The 19,034-nt window shown below is 35.0% G+C and overlaps 4 protein-coding genes across 4 annotated transcripts; 2 read left to right on the top strand and 2 right to left on the bottom strand.

Annotated features, from left to right (window-relative positions):
• Positions 1–2,233: 2,233 nt before the first annotated feature.
• LOC145052497 (uncharacterized) lies at positions 2,234–4,314 on the bottom strand. Its single transcript, XM_079000320.1, has 6 exons — positions 3,816–4,314; positions 3,570–3,712; positions 3,288–3,431; positions 2,911–3,096; positions 2,705–2,829; positions 2,234–2,623 (listed from the first exon to the last, which is right to left on the bottom strand). Exons 1-6 carry the CDS (start codon positions 4,018–4,020, stop codon positions 2,377–2,379), a joined length of 1,050 nt encoding a protein of 349 aa, XP_078856446.1. The 5' UTR covers positions 4,021–4,314; the 3' UTR covers positions 2,234–2,376.
• Positions 4,315–7,559: 3,245 nt separating this feature from the next.
• On the top strand, positions 7,560–11,442 carry SPPA (signal peptide peptidase). Its single transcript, XM_079000319.1, has 13 exons — positions 7,560–8,125; positions 8,432–8,615; positions 8,709–8,846; positions 8,940–9,110; positions 9,190–9,293; positions 9,563–9,630; positions 9,727–9,893; positions 9,976–10,045; positions 10,127–10,281; positions 10,372–10,477; positions 10,610–10,697; positions 10,885–11,028; positions 11,106–11,442. The coding sequence occupies exons 1-13, from the start codon at positions 7,721–7,723 to the stop codon at positions 11,334–11,336; spliced, it is 2,031 nt and encodes a 676-aa protein (XP_078856445.1). The 5' UTR covers positions 7,560–7,720; the 3' UTR covers positions 11,337–11,442.
• A 2,682-nt stretch (positions 11,443–14,124) lies between these two features.
• Positions 14,125–16,910, top strand: LOC145052494 (Pentatricopeptide repeat (PPR) superfamily protein). The gene has a single exon (XM_079000317.1). It carries the CDS (start codon positions 14,297–14,299, stop codon positions 16,841–16,843), a length of 2,547 nt encoding a protein of 848 aa, XP_078856443.1. The 5' UTR covers positions 14,125–14,296; the 3' UTR covers positions 16,844–16,910.
• LOC145052495 (uncharacterized) lies at positions 16,853–18,486 on the bottom strand. Its single transcript, XM_079000318.1, has one exon. It carries the CDS (start codon positions 18,358–18,360, stop codon positions 16,996–16,998), a length of 1,365 nt encoding a protein of 454 aa, XP_078856444.1. The 5' UTR covers positions 18,361–18,486; the 3' UTR covers positions 16,853–16,995.
• Positions 18,487–19,034: the final 548 nt, after the last annotated feature.

Here is a 19,034-nt window from a genome sequence, read left to right as displayed (position 1 = left end):
GGGGTGGGGGGCTCGGTTTGGACCAACGAAGGGGGAAGGAGCACCTACATGGGTAGATGTGGAAGATGAGCTCATGAGAGATGAGTTACATAAGCGCAGAATGATGGAGGGTGTTGTTGATTCATCAACAAATGAATCATAAAAAGAAAGATTAGGAGACGTGTGAAATTGAGGAAATAGGAAGTGTTTCTTATAAAAAAACGACATGTCTTGATATAATAACCTTTTGTGTGTTAAGGTCAAGACAATGAGAGACACGATGATATTGAGAGGGGACAAGATAGACACATGCATAAGATTGTGGCTTAAGTTTGTGAAGAGTGGTTGAAACAGTGTTGGAAAATGACCCGAAGATGAATAGATGATCATAGGTGGGAAACATACCAAAGAGGATCTCGAATTGGGTTTTAAAGGATAAGGTGGTGGTGTGAAGAAGATTCAAGGTGTGAATTGTTGTAAGAAGAGCTTCCACCCAGAACTTCAAAGGGAGAGAGGCTTTAAACAAGAAGGTGCTTATGATATGTTATTGTGTGTATGGTACCTTCAACTTTCTCATTTTGTTATATGACGTGTATAGACAAGAAAAACAAACGTTTATATCGTGTTGTTGAAAGAAAGTGAGTAAAGGTTGATTGTTGAACTCGTGGCCATTGTCATATTGGAAAAGTTGAATATCTACTTTAAATTGGTTGAAAACTTAGGCACGGAAATTATGGAAAACATGAAACACATCAGATTTGGCGCGTAAGGGAAAAAACCCACAAAAAAAAAAAGAATAATCATCTAAAAAAGAACATAATATTTATGACCACTTAGACTAGTAACATGAGAAGTCCATGTGTCAGAATAAAATACTTCAAAAACACTAGATGTTTTAGTAGTTAACCTAAACGACGTTTTAGTAGTTGACCTAAACGACGGTGTTTTCCAACTTGAAAAGCATGACAATTTGGAAATTTGTTGTAGAACTAATAAAAACGACATGAATGTAAAAAAATTAAGGACGGAGGAGCCAAGATAACCAAGTCGTCAATGCCAAGTAGGAAGAGACACATCAGCCAGGGCAGTGACATGGAAAGAAGCAGGCATTAGATGGGAAGTAGATGGGAGAACTGGATGTAGGACATCAATACTGTCACAACGCTACAAAATTGTACATGTTTCAAGATCCTTAGCAAAAAAAAATAGAATGATCAAATTCAATGAAAACGGAATTATCAAGTAGTAAACCTAAGAACCGACACTAAAATTTTGACCATTTTATTGGAAACGATGACATTTCTAAGAAGAAATCGGTTGTTTGAGTGGAGAAAAAAGTCAGGGACAACAAAGCTAACTAGTAGTAAAGCACCATTTCCAACCATAATGGATTTTAAGTTATTACATTTTGCTAATGAAAGCATGTTATCTTGATTGAAAGTCATGTGAGAGCTTGCACCTAAATCCATGTAATAGTTATTGTGATGCAAGTTGGCCCGACTATTGTAGTGGCATATCGGGCTGATGGTAGGGCCTGGTTGAAGTGGAAAAACATCCACAGTTGTTCCATATAATGGTTGCCTAAAGTTATTTGTTATGAGTAGTATGCCTGGTTGTTTCCAAGGATTCCCTCTTGTTGATTTGATCCGGATTGATTATTGCCTGAAAATGGTTAGCAAATGTGGAAGCACTTTCGTTATTGTTTTAATTTTTATTTCATTTATTTTTCGATATCCCAGAGCTATTGGAAGATGAAAAAATAGTGGAATTGGAAGACAAAAACAGATCGACAGGAGTATATATGAGTTCTTCATGAGATCCATGAAGTTTTAGCATGTTTTCGGCTTCAAGAAATTCCGAGAAAGGCTTTGCATTTGTGATGACATCAACAATACTATGATATAAAGTAGGTATTTGACGTAAAATTTGCATAACTAATTTGATTTCAATAATTGTAGAATCAACACCGAATAATGTATCAACAAGGCTTTGAAGTCTGAAAAAATTCAGTGATTGACAAGGAACCTTATTTGGTGTTGCGAAACTGGTCTTGTAATTCAAACATACATTCATTCAAGTCAACCAAACATGAGAATGAAAGGTGTTACAACTAAAAAAAGTCAAGACCATAGTTGAAGGGTCAAAACAGGAACATAAAGATTCATATTTTCAATGAACAGTGGATAAAATTGTTTCTCCAGCCAATTTGAATAAAAATGGACCAAAAGGGCTGCCAAAGAAAAAAAAAGGAAAATGATACAGAACGAGGGTCACTTAGAAAGAAACCTCATATCATTTATTTATGTCCATAACAATCACAAACTTAATCATTCATGTTCTAACAACCAATAACAATATATGGCAACTCCAAAAACTAAAAATCCAAGTATAAAAAGTCTAAATAGAGTAGTTAGAGATTAACTTGTCGACATGAATGATGATGTCATCTATCAATGGTCGAACAGTGGGTTGAGGCTGTAGCATCCATGATACAAACTGATGAAGAGCATCTGGATATGGTGGTTTTGGAACTCCCCCTCCTCCTCCTGTTACACTCGGCCACTTTATCTGTCCATTCATAATAGCCAATTGCAAGCTCCCTCCTGATTCCCCTAACGCATACTCAAATGGAGACACGCCATACCTGTTTTAAACATATCATTCATTTATCTTTATAGTTTATACAGACAGACAACACTTTATACAGACAGACAACACGACTTACATTATGGCAAACAAAGTGCAACCGAGTGACCATATATCAGTCCGTTCATCGATGTCTGTTTGACTTGGGCAATCCCATAGCTCTGGAGCTCGGAAGGGTGCTGAAACATGCTCTGATGCCCATTCCTAAACATTATTCAAACAATCTTATAATTATCTGTCATTGGCATTGGATGGATGGAGGTAAGACTATCTACATCTACCTACCTGCAACTGCAGTGCCTCTGAGCGAGACCGGATTTGCCTTTTAGCAGGACGCGCGCTTCCAAAATCCATCAATACAGCGAGAGGTGGTTGACCTTTACGATGTGTTAAAAGGACATTTCCTGGTTTCACATCGTTATGCGCGTATGGAGGGTCAAGAGAATGCAAATGCTTCAGTCCTGCACACAACTGCAACCCAAATCCTACAATTAGACCCCTTAGACCCTGACAGGACAGAACAGGTTGTACTGACAGGATAGGACAGGACAGGACAGAACAGATTGTACTGTATTTGCATTGCAATGGACAAAAATTACAGTTTTTTATATTTACAAAAAACAGAGAGTGAGAATTCTAGATGCATAACGGTTGCTGGTTACCTGTCGGAAAATATGAAGAACATCAGATGTAGAAAAAAACTGTTTTTTAGATTTCATTGTTGTTGAATTGTCCAACAAAGTCCCATCCAGATGAACTGGAAACAACAGGTATGCTTCATGTGTCCAAGGTTGTTCCGGTGTGGCCTGTCCAACAAAACAGAATCATGTTAATGGATAACATTTTATTTGTTCGATCACACTCAACAAATTTTCATAAAGTGAATGAAAAAAGTCGATGATTTTATATGATCATAGATCTGATTGCGTATAGAAGTAAGCTACCTTTACTGGAATAATGGCATGATCCAACAATGGCAGCAGATTTGGGTGGCTAAACAAGGCGGATACACGGATCTCTTCCTTCACCAACTCCAGCTGATCATTATTCTGAATCAAAACTTTCTTCATCGCATACGTTCCATCCTCTGGGGATCAAATTAATTCGTAACTATAACGAAATCAACGAATGCAATGCGGATACTTTGAAACCCTAGAAATGGAATCTCAGATTGTGGGATTTGTATTTACCGGCGATGTGAGAGGGGTCTTTGAACTTCTTAGAGACGCCACCGCCGGAAGCGTCGGTGAAGGCCTCCCTAACAAGGAAGACGTAGGCAAAACCACCCTCGCCGAGCTGGCGGACGATCTTGAAGCGGTTGTCGTTGATCCAAACATCAGCGCCTCCGTTAACGGCGTCGTATAGGGCGTTTAATCCTGAAAAAGAACACCCCATTTCCTAGCTCAGTTATTGGTAAATGGCGATGCTCTCCCGTAAAGAGCAAACCCCTCTCCCTCTGTCTGTACTCCCCGAAAAGATTGCCGGAAGGAATGAATCTTCGATATTAAGGAGTTCGTGGGTTTCTGTGTGTTGACATAAGAACAGATCATGGGATATCTGGAGCTGATTGTAAATCGAGTAGAATTCACACAATCATGGCGATTGATCAATTCTTGTTGAATGGGAAGGGTTAACTAGGTGAAAAACTAAAAAAGAAAATTGATGTGAAAAACTAATAAAAATGATTAGGGTGTTCTTTCAGATTATCACAAATATTCGACAAGATTTTTCACCTAATAAAATAATTGGATTAGGTGTTTTTTAGATAATCTTTTTCACGTTATTTAAGTTTAAAGGGTGTTTTAGATTATTATTTTTTTTATCAAAATATGTTATTGATTTATTAGATTTTTAAAAAGTCCAATTATAGCTCGATATGCTCTTAAATGCTTTTTAAATGACATTTTAACATACTTGAAGATAGAGGTTTTTAATCTTATCTTTTTTAATGAATTTGGCTTTTTAAATTGAGAATGATAATATTACTGTAATGAACACTCTAACCTTATCTTTTCCTTCTCTCTATTCTTTCCATGAATTTTTTTGTCATTTTACAATTAAAATGTTTTTGCAATCATAAAAACTAATTTAAACATTAAAAAAAAAAAAAAAAAAAAAAAAAAAAAAAAAAAAAAAAAACTAATTTTATCAAAACCATAATGTCAATAAATATTTATTTTCCAAAATTATTTTTAGACTTCAAAATACAATCTCAAACACCCCCTAAATGTTTTTACCATTATTTAGATAAATGAACAGTGATGGTTACCGGTTGGTTGTGGCAGATTTATTCATTCTATATTTTCGATTAAATTAAACAAATATAAAATATTTGTATGTAAAATTAATTGTATAATTTATGTATTTAAAATTCATGCCTGTAAAATAATTAAAAAAACAAATGCCTAGAGAAATTTTTTGCTAACAAAAATAATAAATAATTTTTACAATAAAATTTTGAATTTCAAAAAGGCAAAAGTAAATATAAAACGGTCATTTTATAATATTTAATAAATGACACATCATTCGTGTAACATTTTATGTTTTATGTTATTTTATAATATTTAATAAATGACACATCATTCGTGTAACATTTTATGTTTTATGTTAACAGTATAAAACGGTTATTTTATAACATTTTATACAAAATTGTATTTTGAAAATTTTATCCAATTATACACATGAAAAGTACAAACATATAAAAGTAAGTTGTTAAAAATAGGCAATGTCTAGTATGGTGCAATATAGGAAAGAACATAATGGTTCATTTCATTAGAATTAAAAAAAATGTTTCATTTGTCAAGAAATCGTTTCTTTACTTATTTAATTTTTTATTCTTTTGTGGGTGCATATTAAACATGTTTATTTGTTTTATTTTTACACAGACCCAAACATCATTTGCCCCTGTCATTGAAGAAGCCATGACAATCGTTGAAGAAGGTGGTGACTAGGGATGAAAGTGGGTCCAAACCCGGACCCGGACTCGGAAAACCCGGAACCGGTTAACGGGATTTTATAGAACCGGAAACCGGACCGGTATATAGGAACCGGTTCCGGTTCGGTTCCGGGTATGGTTCCGGGTAAAGTGGGTCTAGAACCGGAAAACTCGGAAACATCAAAGTGGGTAGGTTGGAACCGGATAAAGTTGGTTTAGAACCAGAAAACCCGGAAAAACCGGAATTTTTTGGTAATTACTTACTACTTAGTGGGTTGAACTTTGAAAATTTTCATATTGATATACCGACTTTAGGGAACTGTAACTCATTGAATACGAAACCAAAATTAACAAAATTATAGTCTAAAATCATGTATAAACTCTAAAATACACTCTGGAAAAACCCGCATGTCAATCCGACTTTAAACGAATGAGATATGCTTGTGTTAATATTTTCACATAATACAAAGTACAAAAACAAATAGCTGAAAAGTTGAAAATTTTCAGTTTTGATATCCCGAATTCAAAGGACTGTAAGTCATTGAATATTAAACCAAAAATGACAAAATTATAGTCTAAACTCATGTACAAACTGTAAACTAGAAGTTGAAAAAAACCACATGTTAATCCGACTTCAAACGAATTAGATATGTATGTTTTAAAACTTTCACCGAATACAAAAAAACTGAAAAACTAAAAACTTCCAGCTTTGATATCTCGACTTTGGAGGACTGTAAGTCAATGAATATAAAACTAAAAATGAAAAATTTATAGTCTAGAATCATGTACAAACTCTAAACTACATGTTGGAAAAAACCGTATGTCAATTGGAGTTGAAACGAATAAAATATGCATCTTTTAAACGTTTCACAAAAACCGGTTTCGGCCCTAAAAGTGGTTCCGGTTCCAAAAACCGGTTCCGATTTTTAGACCCGGTTTACCCGGACCCGATGGACCCAAACCCGGATTACCCGGAACCCGGATAAAACCAATTTTTAAACCCGGAACCGGACCCGGTTCTACATATTCCGGTTTTCCGGTTCTAAATCTCATCCCTAGTGGTGACTCATATCATATTTTCATTGTCATTGCTGATGAGGAGGTAAACCCGTAGGATTTTTTTTTTTACTAGCATTGCACATTCATTTTTCTTGGAAAATCTACCAAAATATATTATTTCTGCATAAATTTAGAGTTGGTTACTAAGTTGGATTAGTGTAAAAGCCATCCTTTTAATTGTTATTGTCTTGATGGTCTATTTGTGATGTTTATGTTGAATTTTAGTTTTATGAAATCATTCTATTGTGATCATAGTATATGTTTACTACTTTAGTTGTTTAGTTGAAAAAAAAATCCAGAATCTCATGTTACACAAATTAGACCACAATAAATTGAAGATCAAAGCATACACAAAAAAATTCATGCTATTGTCATCTTTAGTGGTTTAGTTGTTTAAATCCAAAATGAAAGATTATCATCATAACATGTTTAAGATCAAAAACTATAGAGAACTGGTCGTTAACTTGAAAGTGTATCTTGGTTACTCTCAACATGTGGCAAAAACAAAATTGATCACTACATAAAACCGCAACAAAGAAACCAGCTTATCAGTAAATACAAATATGGTTCAAAATCGTTTATTGGAACAATGGAACGAAGTGTCCAACCCGGTTTGAATCGGCCCTTAGATCCAGTGATTAGAGGAGAGAAATAGTCAAAGCAGAGAATAACAATGTATTTACATCTCTTTATCAAAAGGTGAAGCACATTAATAGTCACACAAAAAAAAAAACACTATCCGTCCCACGCAACGTACAAAAAAAACCTCTAGTTAAAATAAATATCGGTAAAACATGTGCATGCAACACATATTAATGGTATTTTTTGTTTAAAAAAAATACCAAATTCTCAAATATTTACCCTTACAAGTTATTTCCCAAAAATTAGTATAGATATTTTCGAAGGATACGAGACTCAAATCTCAGTCCTAGTAAAGGTCGTGGTCGACATTGTAAATTTGTAATCGAAGAACGTATGAGCGAGTTTTAGGAATAAATTTGACGACGTGGTGGATTTCCAATCCATGCTTCCTCCGTCGGCTCCCCACTGTCTTCTATCTATTCTCTCGGCCTCTGTTTCCGTCTCTGAGAACGCCACCTGATGTCTAGGCTTCTCACCACCACCGTCCACATTTCCGCTGTTATCCTCACCAAATCCCGGCCGCCGCGTTACCTTTCCCCTTCTCAGTTCTCCCTTCCACATGTCACTTCAACTCGCTATTATCTGAAACCTCATCGGAGCGTCTCCATTCGAGCTATCAATTCCTCATCTGACACCAAAAGTGAAGATGTTTCCTCAGAGAATCAGGAGGATAAAATCGAGATCAAGTCTGAGTTGGATAATAATGGCAGTTTAAGAGGCGATGATGCGTATCCTACTGGAGAATTTGAGTTTGAAAGTCCAGGTGCGTGGAAGAGCTTCGTGGTGAAGCTACGCATGCTAATTGCTTATCCATGGCAACGTGTTCGCAAGGGCAGTGTTTTGAATTTGAAATTGCGTGGCCAGGTCCGTTGTTTTCATCTACTTTTTCACATATCAAATCCTGGTTGTGCATCTATATTTTAGTTATTCGATTGGTGATTCTTACATCGAAGACCGCTTTTCTAGTTCATTACTTCATTTGTTTGTATATAATATATATTGTTTATTTTCTATATGGATCAGTCAAAATATCAAATTCAGTATATTTCTATAGATTCCTCCTAAAGAAATTCTCTTGAGTTGTTATATAACAGCAAATGATGAAACTGTTTCGGCTCATTTTGATCTACATGGAAGAACAATAAACTCTACTACTGTTGCCAATTTCAGATATCTGATCAGGTGAAGACTCGTTTCTCTTCAGGGTTATCCCTGCCTCAAATATGTGAAAACCTAATTAAGGCAGCATATGATCCTCGCATATCCGGTGTTTATCTCCACATTGAAACCCTAAATTGTGGATGGGGTAAAATTGAAGAAATTCGAAGGCACATATTGGATTTTAGGAAGTCAGGTTGTTCTATGATCACTATCTTATACAGAATCTGATTAAAGTTTCAACTACCATAAATCTGATAAGTCTACTAACATTGACAATGTAATTCAGGAAAGTTCATTGTTGCTTATGCACCTGCATGGGGTGAAAAAGAGTATTACCTTGGCTGTGCTTGTGAAGAGCTGTATGCCCCTCCAAGTGCTTATTTTTCCTTGTATGGTTTATCTGCTCAAGCATCATTTCTTGGAGGTAGGTTTACATTTTCCATTGATCAAAAGCTCCAGATTAAACCCTTAAACCCTGAACTTAACCAAAATGATGTATGTAAATGTATATATATAGGTGTACTTGAGAAAATAGGTGTGGAACCACAAGTTCAGAGGATTGGTAAATATAAAAGTGCTGGTGATCAACTAATTCGCAAGAATATATCTGAAGAAAATCGCGAGGTGCTTACAACATTAGTAGATAATATCTATGGGAATTGGGTTGATAAGATTTCTCAAGCCAAAGGTGAAGTTACTTTGTGGTTTGACTGGTTTCCCTAATCTTGATGTATTAAATTAAACAAGTTGGATTGTTTGTGTTACAGGAAAGAAAAAGGAAGACATTGAAAGTTTTATAAATGAAGGAGTTTACCAAATAGAGAAGTTGAAAGAAGATGGATGGATAACAGATATAAAATATGATGATGAGGTATACACACAAGAAGAACACATAGGAATAAAACATATTTCTTCAAGAAATTACTTCCTAACTTTTGTCATTTATTAGATTTTGGAGTTCAAAAATGTTAAAAAGCTTGATTATTGATGATTTTGGTTTGCACTTTCATCTACTACAAAGGTAGTTCTAGTGCAACATAGACCTCACTATTGTTTTTTCCTTTATACTATTAATTATTTACAAATATACCATTTCAGTTTTCAGATATTTTGTGGTAATATAATGTGTAACCTTTTCAGGTTACATCGATGCTAAAAACAAAATTGGGCATTGCAGAAGAGAAAAAACTCCCGCTTGTTGATTACAAGTAAGATCCCTCACATTCAACATATTTTTTCACATGTTACACTTTCTACCCTTACTTAACATTTCTATTTCAATTTGGTTATTTCACTTGCTACAGGAAATACTCAAGAGTTAGGAAATGGACTTTGGGGTTATCAGGTGGAAAAGATCAAATAGCAGTAATTAGAGCTTCCGGAAGCATCAGCCGTGTACGTGGGCCCTTTAGTTCACCCAATTCTGGCATCATTGCTGAGCAATTCATTGAGAAGATTCGCACTGTTAGAGGTATTATGCAAAATGTTATATAGTTTAATTTTTATTTTCCAAATGCATAACAAAATAAAATAAGTATATATTTTTTTTTCAGAGTCGAAAAGGTATAAAGCTGTTATAATCCGAATCGATAGCCCTGGAGGTGATGCTCTGGCTTCTGACTTGTAAGTGCTTTGAAAAGTATAAATCTTTTTAACCTTTAATTTATATATGCACTCATTTAAAAATTTACAAATTTTTATTAGAATGTGGAGGGAAATCAGATTATTGGCTGAATCTAAGCCTGTGGTTGCATCAATGGTTGATGTGGCAGCTAGTGGAGGATATTACATGGCCATGGCTGCGCAAACTATACTCTCGGAGAACCTTACTTTGACCGGGTCAATTGGTGTTGTCACAGGTCGATTATTATTATTATTTTTTTTTTATTAAATATTTTTGTGGATGTCTTTTTTTTTTATTTTATTAACCATATTAATTTTGGTTGTAGGTAAGTTCAATTTGGGGAAATTATATGAAAGAATCGGTTTCAACAAGGAAGTAATATCAAAGGGACGATTTTCTGAGTTGACTGCTGCTGACCAGCGACCATTCAGGTGAGAAGATTTATTGTCTTCTATAAAATATTAAAATTACATTTTGTTGTTTGATAATTGATGCTTATTTTTATATTATGATTATTAATTGATTATAAATTATAAATGCTTTGCACACGTATGTATGTTCAGACCAGATGAAGAGAAACTGTTTGCAGAGTCTGCTCAGAATGCTTATCAACAATTTCGTAACAAGGCAGCATTTTCAAGATCAATGAGTGTATGTAGGAGAAATTTATGAAATTTTAGAATATTTAAGCTAATCATTTATTAATTGGTTACATAATTTAATAACAAGTAATTGATGATTATATATATATATATATATATATATATATATATATATATATATATATATATATATATATATATATATATATATATATATATATATATATTGATTACAGGTGGATAAGATGGAGGAGATTGCTCAAGGGAGAGTGTGGAGTGGAAATGATGCTGCTTCACGGGGTTTAGTTGATGCAATTGGAGGCTTTTCACGTGCTGTTGCTATTGCTAAACACAAGGCCAACATACCTCACGATAAACAAGTTGGTTTTTTTACAAATTTGCCCTTGTTTTGTTTTTTCTTACGGATTTTTTTTTAAACATGATTAATTGTGTCCAGGTTAGTTTGGTTGAGCTGTCAAAGTCATCACCATCTTTACCAGAAATCCTAAGTGGAATAGGGAGCAGTGTAATTGGAATGGACATGGCATTAAAGCAACTGATGGATGGGTTGACATTTAGTGATGGAGTGCAAGCGCGTATGGATGGAATCATGTTTGAGAGATCCGAAGGATCTCCATTTGCAAATCCTATTTTCAATTTGCTCAAAGACTACTTGAGTTCTCTTTAATTTATATCCACATTCACAAGTCATCGAATGAGTTAAGTAGATCATATTGGATGTAATATTGTTGTACATTTCATGAACGAAAGGTTATCCAAGAGATTCAAACCAACCAATCTCATTAAAACTATAAATGTAGTGTTGTTTTATTGTTAAAAGAGATGTAAAGATAAAAAACGAAAAATGTTAAAAGAAAAAATAAAATGTAAGGAAAAAAAACATAAATGTAATATTGTTTGATGGAATTTGCATGTAGTATTATTATGTATATAGTAATAATATGAAAAGAAACCTTATCTTTATCAATATACCAGGCAAAAGAACAATCATTTACATTGTGTGATGACAATTATAAGTGACGATCACTCGTAAGGTCATACCGTATGTAACATTTTTCTTATAAATAGACGTCTTCTTCAATTTCTTTTTCATAGTATCCAATTTTGAAAAACAATTTGTTTAATTAACAAATTGAGTTGTCCATAATATTTGTTATGGTTTGATGAATTAAATGATAATGTATGTTTATTTATTACTATTAAGATATTTATGTTTATATAAATGACAAATTCATATTTATATGTATTGATTAGACCTCAAGATGCCGATAATAAATGTAGTTACTTCACTAGTGAGTAGTGACGCATCAAAATTTGAAACCGACATGCTAAAAACTTTAGGTTATTTAGTATGGTTAAATTTATTAGTTTCTGATTAAAAAAATGCATTTTTAGGTATTCAATTTTTGTCATCAATTAATAGACTTGGTTCAAAAGATAGGTTGCAGACTTGTTTATGTTATTGTAATAAAAAGATATACTACTAACATAAATATTTTTCCAATGTGATCATGGTGGTATTTACAAAAGTAAAAAAATATCCACAAAAAATATTGGTAGCAAAAGAATAAATTTTTCATTCAAATTGAAATGAAAGTATGTAGATGTTTGTTGGTCCTTAAAATCATGTATAATGATTGAGTGAATGCATAGATTTCACTAAATGGACTACACAATAAGTTTAATAAGTAACCATTGAGACATCTGATGATACGTTTCCGGATACGGTAAAACTTTTTAAGAGAGTACAACGGATCATGCATAGTAATGTCATATCATGTAGATATATATGTGTAGTCTTCAAATGACTTGGCTTTACCACACAAAAAGACTTAGCGCCACAGCTTGTTGCTCGTTTGTCATCTCACTCGTTGTATAATTATAACTAAATTTTATTGAGGTCTAATGATTAATATAAATAAATTTATGTAGGGGCATTAACATTTTACAACTTATTTTCGATCTTCAACATTTCTATTTTTAAAAAGTTAATTTTACATCATGACATATGTAATTTAGATAAGCTTCTTGTTTAATTATTTTTGTGTATTTGCAAGAACCTTCGACAAAAGTTTTGTGTTTTTCATATGGGTTGATCCACCACTGTGAAATAAATAAATTGAAGATGCCAAATTTGAGTCACGTATGTACTTAAAGAACAATAGTGAATGCCAAGAGCAAATTGACTCAAGAAGAAGAAAATGGTCAATTTATTAATGTTTATTGTTGTTTTGCTCATAGCTATTGTATTGATCCGGAATGTAGTGGTAATTAAATTATATTAGATAATGTCATGTAATGGTAATTAAGTTGTCTTAGGTAATGGCCTTTGTAGTTTTGGAGAGGACCTGGTTACTAACCTCCAGTCCTCTACTTCCTTATAAACATTACCATCCTTATTTTTGTTAACACCCTCATTTATATCTTCATCACCTCCAATGCTTCGACCTCCATTTCCTCATCATTGTTAGCACCTTCATGAACATCATCCATACTTATACCTTCATAAGAATTTACACCATCATCAACATTTAGTCATTTATCATCATGGACATCATGTATAAATTATAATGTCTATCCATTGGCACCAACTACCTCAAATTTCCCACCTCCTTTCACATAAATTTTCCTTCAACCAATTAGTTGCATTTTCTAGTTTTTCCATCATGATTGACAATAACTTGAACCTTACATTCTTTTCAAAAAAAAAAACTTGAACCTTACATGTACTACCATGGTTTGATCTAAGCATTTCATGGGCATAGTTCCACACTTTGGCGTGGTGATGGCTTAATTTACCTTTTATGGTTTTCCTACCTATTTTTTTAGCCATATGACATTGACTTCTAGACACTTCATAGTTGACCTTATGCTTGATGTTATCTATCATCTCCTTTAAGGTAACTTTGGACCCACTAATAAACATTTTCTAGCTATATAGCATTGACCTCTAGACACTTCGTAGTTGACCTTATGCTTGATGTTAGCCATCATCTCCTTTAAGGTAACTTTAGACCCAATAACAAGCCGTCTTATGTAACATTTATCTATCAAAGTTGGTGTAACAAGAGAATCGAATAAGAAGTTTCTTGCAGTTGATGAGTTTCATTCAAACATTTTATTTGCTTCTTTAACCATTCTCTGCTTCTTAAACCCTTTTCTTGTAATGATGAGTTTTCTTTAACCATAAAAATGATGTTTTAGAATGCACTAACAAACATATCACCCCCGCGTCATTACGGGTAACCGACTCTTGGACTTAACACGCTTTGAAGGCAAAAATAAAAAGTTTTGGACAGATTGTCAATTAATAAGAAAAGAAAAAGGCAACAAAAAATAATAAATTTAAACGTTTTCTTATAAATAACTCTAAAAGTATACATCGTTTTAAAAGAAGAAAAAAAACTCTTAAAAGTATCCAATATCCAATAAACGATTTTATTGTATTTTTATTGAACACTGTAAATTGATTATTATAAGTTATTTGCAAGAATTTGAGAAATTATTTATTTTCATTAATATATGCAAAATTTTATTGTTTTTATTAAAAAAGGCCTATTTTTTAATTGAGGAAATATCGTCAACTAGAAAGAGCAGGAAAAAAAAAAAAGAGGCGAGCCTTTCACCATGGCTATGATGTCATCGTCACCACCACTACACGTCGGAGACCGCCATCCACCTCCGCCTCTACTTCACTCGACCAGCACCAACGTTCAACTCGTCGCAAATTGTGAGCTTCCTCGCCGACAACACTCCAACCGTTTGTCTCAAAAGATCGATCGTCTCTGCCAATTGAAAAACCTCACCGGAGCTCTGACTTTGCTCCACGACTCGCCTTCTGAACTTACAGAAACCGCCAAAGCAACCGGTATTCTACTGCAGGCATGCGGTGGCGACAAAGACATCGAAACCGGCCGGAAAGTCCACCAACTGGTTTGGTCATCGCCGCACTTGAGAAACAACTCAATCCTCAACACTCAAATTATCACGATGTACTCCGTTTGTGGATCTCCCTCCGATTTACGAATCGTTTTCGAACAACTAGAGAACAAGAACTTATATCAATGGAACGCAATCATCAACGGATACTCTAGAAACGATCTCTGTGATGATGCGATTCTTGTCTTTTCCCAGTTTTTGCAAACAGAGCATATACCTGATAATTTCACCTTGCCTTGCGTGATTAAAGCTTGTGTCGGAGCTCCGAATTTGATATGTGGTCAGGTGGTTCACGGTATGGCCGTGAAGACAGGTTTGATCTCAGATGTCTTTGTGGGTAATGCGTTGGTTGCAATGTATGACAAGTTTGGATTTGTAGATGATGCAGTCAAGGTGTTCGACTTTATGCCTGAAAGAAACTTGGTCACATGGAATTCATTGATTTCAGTGTTCTCAAATAACGGATTTTCTCAAAAAAGTATCCATCTGTTCATGGAGTTTCTGGTTGCCGGAGAAAGTTTGACACCTGACGTTGCTACATTAGTAACTTTGCTACCAGTTTGTGCTTCTGAAAGAGACATCTTGTTAGGAAAAACCATCCACTCTTTGGCTGTGAAATTGGGCTTGTATCATGATTTGATGATTCAAAATGCATTGATGGACATGTATTTGAAAAACGGATACATGTTAGAAGCCCATATCATTCTTGATAAAATAAAAAACAAGAATGTGGTTTCTTGGAATTCGATTATTTGGGGTTGTTCAAAAGAAGGTGAAGTTGGACATACATTTGAACTTCTTCGCAAGATGCAAATGGAAAAAATAAAACCCGATCAGGTAACCATTCTAAACGTCTTAAAAGTTTGCTTACATCATTCACATCTCTTAAAGGTAAAGGAACTTCATGGATATTCAATTCGACATGGCATTGAATCTAACGAATTGGTGGCAAATGCTTTCATTACAGCTTACACAAAACATAGGTCATCATATTGTTTGGGTGAAAATACTTTTAACCTCATGAAAAACACAACAGTAAGTTCTTGGAATACACTTATCAGTGGCTCTGTGCGAAATGGTGATCCTTTAAAAGCGATAGATTTATATGTTAAAATGACATCTTTTGGGATTCAGCCTGATTTGCACAACATCAGTAGCTTGCTTTTAGCTTTTCAAGACCTCAAGTTGCTTAACTATGGTAAACAAACTCATGGGTTTGTGGTTAGAAAGGGGTTAGAAACCGATTCACATATCGGTAATTCATTAATTTCTTTTTACATTCAATGTGAGAAACCAATGTCTGCAAGGTTCGTGTTTGATAGATTGGTGAATAAAAATTTGGTGTCATGGAATTCAATTATCACTGGTTACTCACAGAATAAACAACCAAACGAAGCATTAAATATCTTCCGAAAAATGGTGTTTAGTGGGACCCAACCGTATGAGATTGCAACCACAGGTGTGTTAAGCGCTTGTTCACAGTTGTCAGCTCTAAAGCTAGGAAAATCGATCCATTCTTTTGCTTTAAAGAAAAACCTCACGAGGGACGTTTTCGTAATATCTTCAATCATAGACATGTATGCGAAAACGGGCAGCATAAAAGCTGCCCGGAATGTTTTCAACCGGTCAGATAAAAACCATGTTGGGCTCTGGACAGTTCTGATTGCAGGCTATGCGATTCACGGGCAGGGAAACGAATCCATAAAGCTGTTCATAGAAATGAAAAGGTTTGGAATGAAACCTGATCATTTCACCTTCATTGCCATTTTAATGGCATGTAACCATGGTGGATTAGTCAAAGAAGGTCTTGAATTCTACAATGAGATGGATACTGTTCATGGAGTCGAGCCAAAAATCGAGCATTATGCATGTTTAATCGACATGCTTGGTCGTGCAGGACGTTTTGATGATGCTATGATTGTTATTGCTAAAATGCCTGAAGAACCTGATGCTAGAATTTGGAGTTCATTGCTTAGTTCATGTAGAATTCATGGTAATATGGAGTTGGGAAAAGAAGTTTCTGAAAAGTTGTTAAAACTTGAGCCAAGTAAACCAGAAAACTATGTGTTGTCATCGAACCTTTTTGCAAGTTTAGAGAAGTGGGATGATGTTAGAATGATTAGGGAAAAGATGAAGAAGATTGGGGTGAAGAAAGAAGTTGGTTGTAGTTGGATTGAAGTTGAAGGGAAAGTATATAACTTCCTTGCTGGAGATAATGGAGCTGAAGAAATGTAAACTCAAAAGTAACAAACTTTTCATATTTTATTGGAGAAAAGAAATCATATATAGATAGATTTAAACATTGAGGAATCACTTAAATCATCATCCTAAATGTATCGATGCTAAAACTTCAAAACCATACTAACCTTGTCATGTTTCAGAGTTAACTAACTAGCAACCCTTTCTGCTTTCCTGCTTTCATAATCAGGATCACCAGTTGGCAACTCATGGCGACAAACTGGACATGTATTTCGTATACATAACCAAGGAATGATGCAATCTTCATGGTAATGATGAATACAAGGAAGCTGTTTTGCCTTTTCCCCAACACCAATTTCATCCTTGCAAACAGCACAAAGTGTGTTGTTTTTTTCAACATGTTCAAGAGTCATAACCACAGATGGAAGATTCTCAACTGCCTTTTTGGAAGCAGGTGGTTGAACTAAACCTGAGTCACCGTTATCTGCAAACTGCCCGAATAACATCTCGTGTTCTGCATCATTGTAGTCTTCAAACTGACCTTCTAGATCTGGATTTGCTTCAAGATTGTGAACATTCAAGAAAACCTCCCACTCATTGTAGTTATTGGCCTCTGTGGTAGTGGGATTTGCTTCGTGATTATGAGAATTCAGGAATAATTCCCACTCGAGATCATCTACTGTGGTGTTGTTGTCAGCCTCTGCGTCCAGAAACATGGTCAACACTTCCCTTTCGTTGACTCCACCGTCTACTTCCTCCCACTCAAAATGTTGTTGTGCAGGTATGTCCCATCTTGAATGATCATCGTCTTCTAGCTGAAAAGCATCCCAACATAGCCTAAGACTTGCTTCATCATCACCGAAATCATCGTCCACACCAATAATCTCGTTTACATGATCCTCATCGGAATCAGTCACGCTTAATCCACTCATGAAATATGTTGGATCTCTCGATTCAGATCGAGCACCACTGCTGCTGGTCCTCCTCGACACGAAGAACTCATCACCACAATCAGCAACCATAAATCCAGAATTGTCATCACCTTCGTCGTTACAATTACGAACTTCTACCGGAAACCCTAACCCTAATCCTGACTCAAAATCCATCTCCAAATTGTGTGAATTGATATCCTCGTTCCAATCACTAACTCTAACAATACGATCAGAATCACCCAAATCGGTGTCTAACATTACACGCGACGAAGAATGCGATCGCTCAACTCGATGATGGAACATATCGATTACGAAGTTTACCTCGTTTTCGAGATCGAATGGAGTAGAAGCATTGTTTCCGTTTAAAACGCGGATCGGATTCCGATCGGAGCGGCGCCTTTGTCGGCAAATGAAATATTCCGAGGAAGGAAAGTCGAGATCTGAAGGCGAAACGTCGAAGCCGTCGAGATCTTGAGACCAGTCATGGCTGCGAGGAGAAAGGGAGTTTAGAAGGTCGTCATTTTCGTTATCTTCATCATCTTCATGGAGATGAAGGTTGGAAATCTCCGCCATCATTGAAAAAGGGGTGTGGTTTTTGTTTAACGGTGAAGGCTTCTGCATTGTGTGTGAGCGTAGGATATTCACTATTCAGGTAAGCAAAAAAAGTTTTTCTCCGGCCCCTTTAAAAAGAAATCCGTTTCAATAATTTTTCTTTCAGAGACTGGTTTTTGATATGGAACGTGTGTCTTAAAAAGAAATTTTAAAGAATACAGGAACAATCAAATAATGATTTTTTTTTCCGTAGAGATGTTTCATAATTCTTCAAATGCCACATCACGAAATATATTCACGTTAAAACGGTAAATACAATGTATGAATTAGGTTGACTAGAAAGATTTTGTGTAAATATTTCTTTAAAAAAATAGTTATATAAATATTATTGAAAATTATATCATAATATAATAATACAAGTTGCTGAATAAAACAAACTTAAAAGTTTGAGCCGCTAAAAAGTGGTCCAGTCCAAATTAATCTATAATCAATATATACACTATCGAAATTTCCAACCCGTCGACTTAAATTTAAAGGATCGGCTAAAGTAGGGAAGAGCGTGGGACGGAACCGATACCGACCCGTCTCGTTCCTGATTTTCCGAATACCGAATTTGATCGAAAGTTAATCCCGAGTACCAAACCGAATTAACATCACCGGTACTCGGTACTAGTACCGGTACCGGCGGTACCGATTCCCGAATTTCATGTATTTGAAGTATCAAGTATTGTCCCGTATTTTTA

This window comes from Lactuca serriola, chromosome 5 (genome assembly GCF_051521515.1).
Source record: "Lactuca serriola cultivar US96UC23 chromosome 5, Lser_US96UC23_V15, whole genome shotgun sequence".
NCBI classification, from domain to species: Eukaryota; Viridiplantae; Streptophyta; class Magnoliopsida; order Asterales; family Asteraceae; genus Lactuca; species Lactuca serriola.
The sequence above is the reverse complement of the archived record's forward strand: the minus strand, read 5'-3'. Positions and strand labels throughout refer to the sequence as shown.

Coding starts and splice junctions, on each gene's coding strand:
- LOC145052494 (XM_079000317.1), top strand. CDS start 14,297: ATGGCTATGATGTCATCGTCACCACCACTACACGTCGGAGACCGCCAT.
- LOC145052495 (XM_079000318.1), bottom strand. CDS start 18,360: ATGCAGAAGCCTTCACCGTTAAACAAAAACCACACCCCTTTTTCAATG.
- SPPA (XM_079000319.1), top strand. CDS start 7,721: ATGTCTAGGCTTCTCACCACCACCGTCCACATTTCCGCTGTTATCCTC. Junction 8,847..8,939: donor TCAAGCATCATTTCTTGGAG/GTAGGTTTACAT, acceptor GTATATATATAG/GTGTACTTGAGAAAATAGGT. Junction 10,698..10,884: donor CATTTTCAAGATCAATGAGT/GTATGTAGGAGA, acceptor TATTGATTACAG/GTGGATAAGATGGAGGAGAT.
- LOC145052497 (XM_079000320.1), bottom strand. CDS start 4,020: ATGGGGTGTTCTTTTTCAGGATTAAACGCCCTATACGACGCCGTTAAC. Junction 3,713..3,815: donor AGACCCCTCTCACATCGCCG/GTAAATACAAAT, acceptor TTTGATCCCCAG/AGGATGGAACGTATGCGATG. Junction 2,624..2,704: donor TGCACTTTGTTTGCCATAAT/GTAAGTCGTGTT, acceptor TGTTTAAAACAG/GTATGGCGTGTCTCCATTTG.